General features: G+C 44.0%; 1 protein-coding gene across 1 annotated transcript in view; it reads right to left on the reverse strand.

Annotated features, from left to right (window-relative positions):
• Window positions 1–9,092: 9,092 nt before the first annotated feature.
• The window catches only part of LOC143933584 (phospholipase A2 inhibitor and Ly6/PLAUR domain-containing protein-like), a 34,733-nt gene continuing 30,935 nt past the window's right edge, over window positions 9,093–12,890 (reverse strand). The window contains exons 4-5 of the mRNA XM_077456531.1: window positions 12,343–12,483; window positions 9,093–9,533 (exon numbers count right to left, since the gene is read on the reverse strand). Of these exons, the coding sequence (XP_077312657.1) occupies window positions 9,376–9,533; window positions 12,343–12,483 (299 nt within the window). The 3' untranslated portion in view covers window positions 9,093–9,375. The remainder of the gene's footprint in view (window positions 9,534–12,342; window positions 12,484–12,890) is intronic.

A 12,890-nucleotide genomic window follows, 5' to 3' on the forward strand; every position in this document is an offset into this window, starting at 1 on the left:
CTGGCCCCCGGGGGAGCACCCGGCACACCAAGCCGCCCAGGCTTTTTAACCTGCTGGAGAATACAGTCACACAGGCTATCTGTGACTGTTCTCCCTTGGGTACTCCCGCCGGATATGTGCAGTCCTGCTGGAAGAAGCCTACGGTGTCAGTGGGTGGAGTGGGCGTGGCCTCGTTCCAACGTGCAAGCGCCGTGGACGGGACAGCGCGCGCATCACTCAGGGGGCAAACTTGCTTTCGGTCTCCCCTCCCTGTCCATCAGCTGTTGCAATTTGGTGCGCCAGCTGATTTGATAGGGACTATTACAAAAAAAAAAAAAGAGCCTCCGTCCGTTCGGCAGCTTTCACAATTCTGTTGTTGGACGCCGTGACGGACGGGTGGATAGACTCAGCTCAGTGTAAAGGTTACCTTTTTTTTTTTCTTTTTTCTTTTTTTTTTTTTTTTTTTTAGTACATTAATAATAACTTAATTTTATTAACGATTACTATTTTTCAAAATACTGTTAGTATGATTACACTTATTATAATAATTAAACTTCATTAATAATTACTATTTTTTTCCAAATTATTATGCCCACACTAGCTACAGTAATTACATTTTATTAGAGTTTATTATACTTATATTCAAATTATTTATTTTTAAAAAATGTCATTGTTTTTTATTAAGCCTGTATAAAATTAAATACTACCTGATTGTTTATTAAAATATTGATAAACGCTATATGATGATACTAGACCTATATATTTATGAACCTGGTTGCTATATAGCTATAGATATGGATATAGATATGGATATAGCTATGGATATAGATATAGCTATAGATATAGCTATAGATTTATTTATTTTTTATTTATTTTTTATGGATATATATGGTTGCTATATGGCCAAATATTTAAAATGTAATATCAGTCTGATCGATCTTTATAAAAACACAGACCAGTAATATATGATGTTATTAGATCTATACATTTACATAATATTTAATTTGATCGCTATTGTGAGCTGCCTGGCCATAATGTTTTTGGCCTGCCGTTGAAAATAAATATAAATATGTCCCCATAATAATGCTATAAATGTAATCTTTTTAGGCGCTGCCTTGCTTGCCAATATTACCATTGTAATATCTGCTGAGTTTCCGATATTCTTTAGATTCTATACATTTTTGGATGTTTTGAGAAAAAAAAATCTTTTCTGCTTATGCACCTACTCTTTATAAATGAAGGAATTTCTTGCACATAGAATCGCATGCGGAGAGAGGGGACTCTTTTTTTTTTTTTTTTCCCCTTTCTCCCTGTGATGAATTTCAAATACATTTTATTTTATCCCATTTAGGACCGACTGTCTTGCCCCAGTGCTCTCCCCGGGGTGGGGGCTTTAAGTTCCATTTGTCCATCTGCAGTAGGGGGTTGGTCCTCTTCTTTACACCTTGCGGCTTTTTTCGGCTATTCCTGCCGGGGCGACCGTACTAGAAGGCTCCGAAAGGGAAAATAACCATCGGCAACATCCACCCTGGTATTCTGTCGTGTTTTTAATTACAAGTTCTGTGGAATGTCTATCCAAAACACTGTTCTGAATATGTAAGTGCTTATTACAATAGTGAATTATGTACAATGTACAATATACTGTATGTATGTCTTTTTGAAGATAAATAATCTTCTTTAATATATAGTCTTTCTTTTTTCAATAGACCTTCTCTTATACCTATACACAGGGCCGTCTTGACATGTGAAGGACCTAACCCACAGTCACTTCAGCCACCCGTTAAACTTAATATTTAACCCCTCCAAATCCCCCCACAAATGACATGACGAGATTTTGAAGTAAATGGCCTTGACGGCCTTTTATTAACAATTAAGTAAATAACATTTTAAATAACTCTTAACCAACTTTTATATACTATTAGGGTCTTTTGAGGGAAATACCCACCACTGGTCACTGCGCCAAACTTCTTTTAACTTTAGGCCTCCGGTCGCAAGCCCCCGGACCTGGAGACGGTACTCAACTTTCGCAGTGACCTACCTTTTACCCCTTCCTGGTTAACCCCTCGTTAACCGGAAGGTACCTGATAACCCCCATCCACAGATGGGTACCACCCATGTTAACCCCATCCCACAGATGGGTACCAACCATGTTAACCCCCATCCCACAGATGGGTACCAACCATGTTAACCCCCATCCCACAGATGGGTACCAACCATGTTAACCCCCATCCCACAGATGGGTACCAACCATGTTAACCCCCATCCCAACAGATGGGTACCAACCATGTTAACCCCCATCCCACAGATGGGTACCAACCATGTTAACCCCCATCCCAACAGATGGGTACCAACCATGTTAACCCCCATCCCACAGATGGGTACCAACCATGTTAACCCCCATCCCACAGATGGGTACCAACCATGTTATATCTGCATATAACATCCATATTCTCCTCCTCCAAAGCCCCAAACACTGCACAAGCTGTCCTTACTGCCCCTATTATAATTAACCATACTCGGGAGGGTGGGTGGGAATCTTCTCCTCCGCCGCTCACTAATGATGTCACTCCCCTTCCTTCCTCATAGCTTCCTAACTCGAGCGCCTCCCCTGCTTCGGCCACTCCCCCTTTCTTAAAGGGGACAACTTTTTCTCTGAAAAGCATGACTGTGCTGTCCACACCTGTCATGCCGTCCCTATGCCAATCCTTTCCTCTCCTTCTGCTCCGGGACTCTCTTTAACGCAGGGCAAAAGGGGCAGCTGCCCAGGGCCCTGTCATTGTTGGGGGCCTTGCGCTGCCCACCTTTTGAGCCCTGCACTGCCCGCCGGCTACTTGCTAATGTCACTTGGAAAAACAGAAGCCAGGGCTGTCTTTAATATTGATTGGGCCCTGGGCAAAAATTCTCATGGGGCCCCCAACGCCAAAGCCCAACCTGCCCCCCCCCCCCATGCAATTTCGCTCTCTACCTGCTCTGAGATATACAATAAATAGCAGCTAGACTCTCAAAATCGGTTTACTGTATCAGATCAGGCATGAATGAAAGGATTCTACACCAAGCCTCAATGTAATGAGAAGATTTGCACTGACCACCAATGTAACTGAGACATTTAGCCTGCGTTCACATTTGTGTGTCAGGAACGCAAAATCTACAGCTGCCCTTTAGCAGATACACAGTAATGCCATCAATTCTTAATGACACCCTCATACATCCGCTGACATGTGCCTTGGTACTGTGTGATTTTGAAAAAGGGTTAGGGACCTTCTTCCGCATTTCTAGCACATAGAGCAGCCCATTGAAATGAATGTCCTGCCCCACACGCGACCTACCTCTTTATCCACCCTGTCTACACCTTTGCATCATAAAACCTGCTAACCTCTGCACCCCAAACCTCCCCCATCCTCTCCACACCAACCCTCCGCCCCCTTTAACTGTGCCTGCCTACTCTGCTTATCTTTGGACCCACCTTTGGACCAGTGTAAGATCTTCTGAAATGGGCCGAGATTTTCCTTGCCTGCCACAAGATGTCCTGGACCCCAGGGTATTTGACAACGAATCGCTGCACAACCAAGTTTAAGACGTGTGCCATGCATGGCACGTGCGTGATTTTGCCCTGTTTCAATGCGCTAAGCAGATTGGCACCGTTGTCACACACCATTTTACCAACTGTCAAATTGAGTGGTGTTAGCCACTGATCTGCCTGTGAATGCAAAGCTGAAAGGAGTGCCGGGCCAGTGTGGGTCTTGGCTTCCAGGCACAACAGACGCAGCACAGCATGGCAACGTCTCACCTGGCATGTCGTATAGGTTCTGGGGAGCTTGGGTGGCGCAGCAGAAGAGACGCTAGCAGCGGAAAGGAGGAGTCAGCCGAGGAGAAGAGGGAGGAGGATGGAGTAGGAGGAGGAGAAGAAGAGCCAGGCCTGCATGCAATCCGTGGCGGTAAAACCAAATCTACATGGGTGCCACAGGTTACATGCTTGACGGCCGTCAGAAGGTTCACCCAGTGGGCAGTAAAAGTGATATACCTTCCCTGCCCGTGTTTGCTAGACCACGTGTCTGTGGTCAGATGTATCTTGGCACCGACACTGTGTGCCAGAGATACATTCACTTGCCGTAGAACATGGCCATATAGCTCTGGGATGCCCTTCTCTGAGAAATACTTCCTTCCTGGGACCTTCCATTGTGGTGCTCCAATGGCCACAAATTTTCGAAAGGCCTCCGAGTCCACCAGTTTATATGGCAGTAGTTGGCGGGCTATGAGTTCTGACAAGCCAGCCGTCAACCGTTGGGCAAGAGGGTTATCCAGCGTTATCATTTTTTTTACGCTCGAACATTAGGCCCACGGAAGCCTGCCTTTTTGCAGAAAAACGTGAGCATGGCGTGATGGAAGGTGGAGTGGAGGACAATTGTGAGGAGAGAGAAGGAGAAGTAGAAGACCAGGCTGGACGGTGAGAGCCTGGAGTGTGGCTTTGTGTGTTCCGTTGCTCCCACTGGGCTCGGTGATGGCTGCTCATGTGCCTTCTTAAGGCGGTCGTCCCTAGGTGAGTGTTGGGCTTACCGTGACTAATGCGTTGACTGCAAAGATTGCAGATGGCAACGCTATTGTCAGCAGTGGACACGTTAAAAAAAGCCCACGCTGCGGAGCCATGTGCCGGTGTCCTGGGAGCGCCAGATGTGACCGTACATGGTCGATGACTCGCTCCTGATACATTAGCAGTCTGCTTTGTCCCTCCTGTGCAATGTAAGTTATTCCTGCTTCTCCTCCCTATCTGCTGGTCCATATCTCCCTCTGAACTCCCCTCCTCTTCCTCTCTTGTGGGCACCCACGTGACATCACTAGACACGTCGTCATCGACGTCACCTTCCCCACCGCTATAAGTAGAGATCTCGGAGTAGGCAGCAACACCGGGGGCCAACCTCCTCCTTGGGCTGATCTGGGTACTGTCGTCAGACTGCTGAGTAGCGGTTGATGCTACCTCCTCTTCCTGATCCAATACCAAGAGTGGCTGCGCATCAGAAATGTCTTGATATGGAAAATAATTCCTGTGACTCAAGCGGAAGGTATGTGGTGGTGGTGGTGGTGTTGTTGGTGGTAATGTCTTTGGGGGTGCACATAGCAGAGAGTGAAGAAGAGGGTGCAGATCGAGAGGATGAGGAGGGTGCAGAAGAGTAAGGCTGAGTGAGCCACTCAACCAAGTCTGGTGCGTCCTTTAAAGTAATTGAACGCACCTTCTGCAACTTCCCACTTTGGCTCAAGCCTGTTGTTCCTGCCCTACCCCTACCACCCCTGCGGAAGGGCCTGCCTCTTCCTCTGCCTGTCATTTCTTAAATGACCCTGTGACAAAATTCTCAGTCCCTATACTGATGAAAGACTGCTGCAGTATAGGGCAGCAGTCAGCAGTAGTGCACCTCAACCCTATGTATTGTGGACCTATACCAGTCCTTACGGAATAGCAGACTGTACCTCACTCAACCCTATGTACTGTAGCACCCTAGACCAAGTTACCAGTCCTTATAAGGACCTTTGTGGAACAAGTAGGTTGTTGTGACTGATTAGCAGACTGTACGTCAGTCCCTATACTGATGGACTGCTGCAGTATAGGGCAGCGGTCAGCAGTAGTGCACCTCAACCCTATGTATTGTGGACCTATACCAGTCCTTATGGAATAGCAGACTGTACCTTACTCAACCCTATGTACTGTAGCACCCTAGACCAAGTTACCAGTCCTTATAAGGACCTTTGTGGAACAAGTAGGTTGTTGTGACTGATTAGCAGACTGTACGTCAGTCCCTATACTGATGGACTGCTGCAGTATAGGGCAGCGGTCAGCAGTAGTGCACCTCAACCCTATGTATTGTGGACCTATACCAGTCCTTACGGAATAGCAGACTGTACCTCACTCAACCCTATGTACTGTAGCACCCTAGACCAAGTTACCAGTCCTTATAAGGACCTTTGTGGAACAAGTAGGTTGTGACTGATTAGCAGACTGCAGCAGAAGGGCAGCAGTCAAATATAATATTCTTTCTATATTTGGAAGAAAGAATATTATACGTGTACAAGCCTATTACCATACCAGTCCTGAAAAGAACCTTTGTGGAACTAATAGTAACAGCTACTGATTAAGCTGACCCTCACTGCCTCACACACAGCTTCCTGCCTGTCCCTATATAAACTGACAAAACAGAGGCTGCTGGAACAATAACTGGAATAGCACTTTTGTGGACCTGATAGTAACAGCTAATGATTAAACTGACTGTCCCTACAGCAGACACACCGTCCTGTCCCTTTCTCTACACTGACAAAAGACACTCAGGCTGCTGCAACAATCACTAGCACAGCACTTCCTCAAACCTATATCCTGAACTACACCTAACACCTATACCAGTCCTGAAAAGAACTTTTGTGTACCAAATAGCTAGCGATTTGGGTCACTCCAATCTCTCCCTGCTCCACACAGCAACCTCTCCCTATAGTGACAGAAGAAAGAATGTAAAATGGCCGCCGGATCGGGTCTATTTATAAGTTAGGGGGAATGTCCAAGTGTCCATGTGCTGTAATGTCTCAATTGGCTGTCCTGTACCCCATGATGGATGTGTCATCATAGGTCAAAGTTCTTTTACACAGTAAACCCGGAAGTCCGCCGGGCGAACGGCGGCAATAGTCCGCCGATCGGGCGGACCGTGAACACCCGAAATTCACCGCGAAACGACCGCCGGGCGAACCGTTTGGCCATCCCTAGTGACCAGCACTGTGGGGACTGCAGATGCAGCCCACAGCGCTGCTGACACCGATCTCTCCCCTCCACTGTACCGATCGGTACAGAGAGGGGAGGGAGGAACCGGCGTCATAACATGACGCCGGTTTGTTTACAAGTGATCGCTCTGTCATTTGACGGAGCAATCACATGGTAAACAGCCGCGATGAGTTTACCGTGATCCATGATGCTCCGGGTCCTGTGCACCTGGCGGTCACGGATGCTCTCGAGTGCGCGCCCCAGGGGGTGCGTGAGAGGGAATTCTGGGAGGACGTCATATGACGGCCTCCCAGAGTTAAGCAACCACCCTGTAGCCATCATTCGGCTATGGGCCGGTTGTTAAGTGGTTAATCTGTGTAGTTTCCAGTCTCCAAATGGCTGTTGCAGAAGCATCTGCTTTCCCTTATGCTGCGTACACACGACCGGACTTTCCGGCAGACTAGGTCCGATGTTCCCCCCGACTGACTTTTCGGCGGAGTTCCGATGGACTTTCTGAATGAACGGACTTGGCCACACACAAACGGACTAAGTCCATTCGAAAGTCCATTCGTTTTGAACGTGATGACGTAAGACGGGACTAAACAAGGAAGTTCAATAGCCAGTAGCCAATAGCTTCCCTTGCATCATATTTGGTCCGTCAGACCAGCATACAGACAAACGGTTTTCCCGATTTTAGTCTGTCCGGAATTGAGTCCGTCGGATAGATTTGAAACATGTTCTATTTCTAGGACCTAGTCTGCCGGAAAGTCTGGTCGTGTGTACGCGGCATTAGCCTACTCCAGGAACATGTGAGAATGGGAATATTGATGTCGGTTGGGGACGAGGTTAAATACACGGCTCAACTGCCCGTTTGTACCGCACATCCCAACCACAAAACCAAGCCGTAGAAGTAGATGCTGCAATTACACATGCAGCAAACCCTTCCATCTCTCCTTTGCACATTAGATTTCCAACACAAAGTCAGAGACAGTTGTCAATTTGAAGGCCCCAAAAAAAAAAAAAATTGTATTACATTTTTTATTGGTAACATAAAATGTTGTATACACATAGTGAAAAAAGAAGTAGAAAGAAAACAGTTTACAAACACCAAAATTTTATGAAAAGTGAAAATTAAATTTACTACCTCAATAATTGTCATGTCTACTCTGATCAACAAAACATTATGGATTGTGGTTAGGACAAAAAAAATTAAAAAATTTTGAAAAACATTATCTACTAGTTACTGAAAGATTAAAAAAAATCTGTGCGACCCACAAATCAACCTTTTTTGTTTTTTGTTTTAGATTCTAGTTTAAATTATATATATATATAATATAATGTCGGCAGATTGGCACGTACAGGCATATTAATGTACCTGTACATTGGCCTTTAAGACGTGGCATTGTGGCCGCACATGCCCGACGCCGCACACGCCCGACGACGGCGGCACGCACGTCCGCCGTGAGTTCCATGAGTGTGATCGCGGGTCCTGCGGACTCGATATCCGCGGGGATACCCGCGATCGTCTCACAAAGAGGAAGAACGGGGAAATTCCAATTTAAACAAGCATCTCCCCGTTCTGCCTAGTGACAGGACACTGATCACAGCTCCCCCTCACAATTAGAACACATCCCTAGGACACACTTAACCCCTGCAGCGCCCTCTACTGGTTAACCCCTTCACTGCCAGTCACATTTACACAGTAATCAATGCATTTTTAATCGCACTGATCGATGTATAAATGTGAATGGTCCCAAAATAGCGCCAAAAGTATCCGATCTTTACGCCATAATGTCACAGTCACGATAGAAATCGCAGATCGCTGCCATTTACTAGTAGAAAATATTAATAAAAATGCCATAAAACTGTCCCCTATTTTGTAGACGCTTTTGCGCAAAGAAATCAATAAATGGCTATTGCGATTTTTTTTTTTTTTTTACCAAAAATATGTAGAAGAATACGTATCGGCCTAAACTGAGGGAAAAAAAATTATATATTTTTTGGCGATATTTATTACAGCAAAAAGTTAAAAATATTGCTTTTTTTTTCCAAATTTACGCTCTTTTTTTTTTTTAGCGAAAAAAATAAAAAATGCAGGGGTGATCAAATACCACTAAAAGAGAGCTCTATTTGTAGGGGAAAAAAGGACAATTTTGTTTGGGTACAATGTCGCACGACCACACAATTCTCAGTTAAAGCGACGCAGTGCCGAAATGCAAAAAAAAATGCTCTGGTCTTTGGTCAGCAAAATGGTCCGGGGCTTAAGTGGTTAAAGGAGATATATATATATATATATATATATATATATAATTTTTTTTTTTTTTTTTTATTTAAGATCAATAATTTTATAAAGAAAATACAAATCATAGCCGGGAGGTAGAAGCCTTTCTATAAATCAGTACTTTCACTGCCACACAGGGGGAAGACTGACCATTCAGCAACTCGGCAACTGCTGAGGGCCCCGGGACACTAGGGGGCCCCATCAGGTTTGCCAGCCTCAGTAAAACCAGGGACAGTATGTAAAAATCTTCTACAGTGCCTTCTCAGCCAATAGAAACATGTCTGTGAATACTATGTGTACATGTATGTGTATACTGTGTGTGTGTGTTTTTGTATACTGTGTGGCCCCATAATCTCTTATTGCCTGGGGGCCCCATAATCTCCTATTGCCCGGGGGCCCCATGAGTTGTCAGTCCGTCCCTGCTGCCACAGATAACGTAATTGTCTGGCTTTACACCTTCGGAGCTAAAGGATCGACTGCCTAAATCGCAGACACTTTTTGTGGCACAACCACGCACTGCTGTATATTTCGGTGTTTGTCCTGCAAAAAAATAAAATAAAGAAATGCATAAAAAGTTTGGTAAATTTACATTTTCCAACAAATATTTAAAAACATTAAAATTGTAATGGCAATTTCATCTCAACCACTTAAAGATCACCCCATAGCATTTTCACTGCTACAAGGTGGCTCTACTGTGCAGAATCACAAATAGAGTATATGCGTGATTCTGCACTTCAGTCTGCGGGTGGACGCACGCACGCCACTTCTGCTGCAATTATTTAAAGTGATTATAAAGTCCCTTTTAAAAAAAAAAAAAAAAAAAAAAAAACATGTTATACTTACCTCCTCTGTGCAGTTGGTTTTGCACAGAGCAGCCCAGATCCTCCTCTTCTCTGGTCCCTCTTCAGCACTCCTGGCTCCTCTCTCCTATTGAGTGCCCCCCATAGCAAGCTGCTTGCTATTCAGACACGGAGCCGCAGCCCGGCCCGGCCCGTCACTGACTTTGATTGCCAGCAGAGGGAGCCAATGGCACTTCGCTGCTGTCTCAGTCAATGAGGAGGGAGAGTCCCGGACAGCGGAGTCTGCTGCACAGCATCACTGGATCGAGATAGGCTTAGGTAAGTATTAGGGGGGCTGAGGGGGGCTGCTGCACACAGAAGTTTTTTTTTTTTATCCTAATGCATAGAATGCATTAAGATAAAACCTTCTGCCTTTACAACTAATTTATCAGCAGAAGCCAATCTGCGGGTGCCGGGCACTGGATGTCCTCCGGCACCCTTTTTTTTTTTTTTTTTTACCTGTCTGTAAAACACACAGAATGGGGATCTACATACAGTATCTCACAAAAGTGAGTACACCCCTCACATTTTTGTAACTATTTTCTTCTATCTTTTTCATGTGACAACACTGAAGAAATTACACTTGTCTACAATGTAAAGTAGTGAGTGTACAGCTTGTATAACAGTGTCAATTTGCCGTCCCCTAAAAGCAACTCAACACACAGCCATGAATGTCTAAACCGCTGGCAACAAAAGTGAGTACACCCCTAAGCGAAAATGTCCAAATTGGGCCCAAAGTCTCAATATTTTATGTGGCCACCATTATTTTCCAGCACTGCTTTAACCCTCTTAGGCATGGAGGTCACCAGAGCTTCACAGGTTGACACTGGAGTCCTCTTCCCCTCCTCCATGATGACATCACAGAGCTGGTGGATGTTAGAGACCTTGTGCTCCTCCACCATCCGTTTGAGGATGTCCCACAGATGCTCAATAGCCTCATGGGACATGTAGTTCCGCAAAAGCTGGAGGGTCATAGTTTGGCGATCCCTGTTTAGCAAAAGAACCTCCCACAGTACACACAAACACTGGCTAGGCACACATTTAACCCTTTGATCGCCCTAGATGTTTAACCCCTTCCCAACCAGTGTCATTAGTACAATGACCGTGCATATTTTTAACGTCAAGAGTGTCAGTTAGTGTCCAATTGTCCACCGCAGTATGGCAGTCCCGCTATAAGTCGCTGGATACTAGCATAAAAAAATTCATAAATTTATCCCAGTTTGTAGACACTGTAAACCAATCAATATACACTGATTGTTTTTTTTGTTTTTGTTTTAGTTTTTTACCAGAAATATGTAGCAGAATACCTTAATTGATGAAGAAATTTGATTTTTAAAATTTTTTATTGGATGTTTTTAGCAGAAATAAATATAAATAATAATAATAATATATATATATATATGTATATATATATATATATATATATATATATATATATATATATTTTTTTTTTTTTTCCTTTATATATATATATATATATATATATTTTTTTTTTCTTTATATATATATATATATATATATATATATATATATATATATATATATATATATATATATATATATATATATAAAAATTAAAATATATATATATGTGTGTATTTATTTATTATTATTTTTTACTTTTTAATTGCTGATCTTTATTTGTTTATAGTGCTAAAAAAAAATGCAGTGGTGATCAAATACCACCAAAGAAAGCGGTATTTGTCTAAAAAAAAATGACATACATTGTATTTGGGTACAGCCCCACACGACTACGCAATTGTCAGTTAAAGTAATGCAGTGCCATATCACAAAAAAAAAAATGGCCTGGTCATTAAGAGGGATAAATCATACGGAGGTCAAGTGGTTAATGCCCCATACACACGATCGGACCTTCCGAAAACAAAACTGTGGATTTTTGTTCAAAGGATGTTGGCTCCAACTTGTCTTACATACACACAGTCACACAAATGTTGGCCAACAATTGCGAACATGAGAACTCGGTGACGTACAAGACGTACGACAAGCCGAGAAAAGGGAAGATCAATAGCCAGTGCGGCTCCTTCTGCTTGATTCCGAGCATGCGTGAATTTTTGTGTGACGGACTTGTGTACACATGATCGGAAATTCCGACAACAAAATTTTGTTGGAGGAAAATTTGAGAACCTGCTAGCCAACATTTGTTGTCCGAAATCCGACAACAAATGTTCGATGGAGCGTACACAACACATGGTCGGACTTTCAGCCAACATTTCTCTTTGGAAAATCTGACCGTGTGTACGCGACATAAGGGTGAGTGATTGGGCGGGGGGGGGGGCAAAAAAATGGCTCAACCATGTATTTTTTTATATAGCCCTCAATTACAAGTGTAAACGTGGCCTAGCAGACCCGTGGTATGTACTCTACCCAAATCTTTAAAAGAAAAAACGTGGCTATAGACACATTTTAAGATGAACAGCACCCAAAATGCCCCTTACTGCTTGTAACTGTTTTTTTTTTTTAATAACATTGGTTCTGTCTGTAATACTGACCTGATGCTTTTGTGGCCTGGAGAAAGCACCTGTCCTCATCCCCCGTACACTGAATTTTATCTGATGAGTAGCAGTAGGCAGAGTCCATAGAAATGCAGGATGTGCACGCCACTCCATTGGATACTGAGCTGTCCTGCGGCACTACGGTAAAAACATAACATGGAGATGACTGTCTGGGATTAAAGAGCAACTGCATTTTAATAAAAAAAGCAAAGGGTCACTGCAGTTGGTCCGTCCAACAATGAAGATGTTAATGAAATGTTATGATGAAGGCCTACTTCAACCTTTAGTGGTTCCATGCTGCCTGTCTTTTGCCACGGGTGCTCTGGCCAGGAGGTTAGCTTGTGGGTGAGTATCAAACACTTGGTGGGGACCAAACTAATGAGGAGTTTTCTCTTGCAGCTCTTGTCCAACACCCCTGGAAGTCTGAAGACACAGAGTGGCATGAAGGCCAGAGGAGATGACTGTGTGCTCCCAACTTCTTGTCTGGGCTGACAGCACTGAAGTCTTGCCTACAGGATGACCAAACTCCTTCTATCCCCATCCTT

The sequence above is a fragment of the Lithobates pipiens genome, unplaced genomic scaffold (genome assembly GCF_037356315.1).
Source record: "Lithobates pipiens isolate NorthernLeopardFrog02 unplaced genomic scaffold, aLitPip1_a1.2 Scaffold_27, whole genome shotgun sequence".
NCBI classification, from domain to species: domain Eukaryota; kingdom Metazoa; phylum Chordata; class Amphibia; order Anura; family Ranidae; genus Lithobates; species Lithobates pipiens.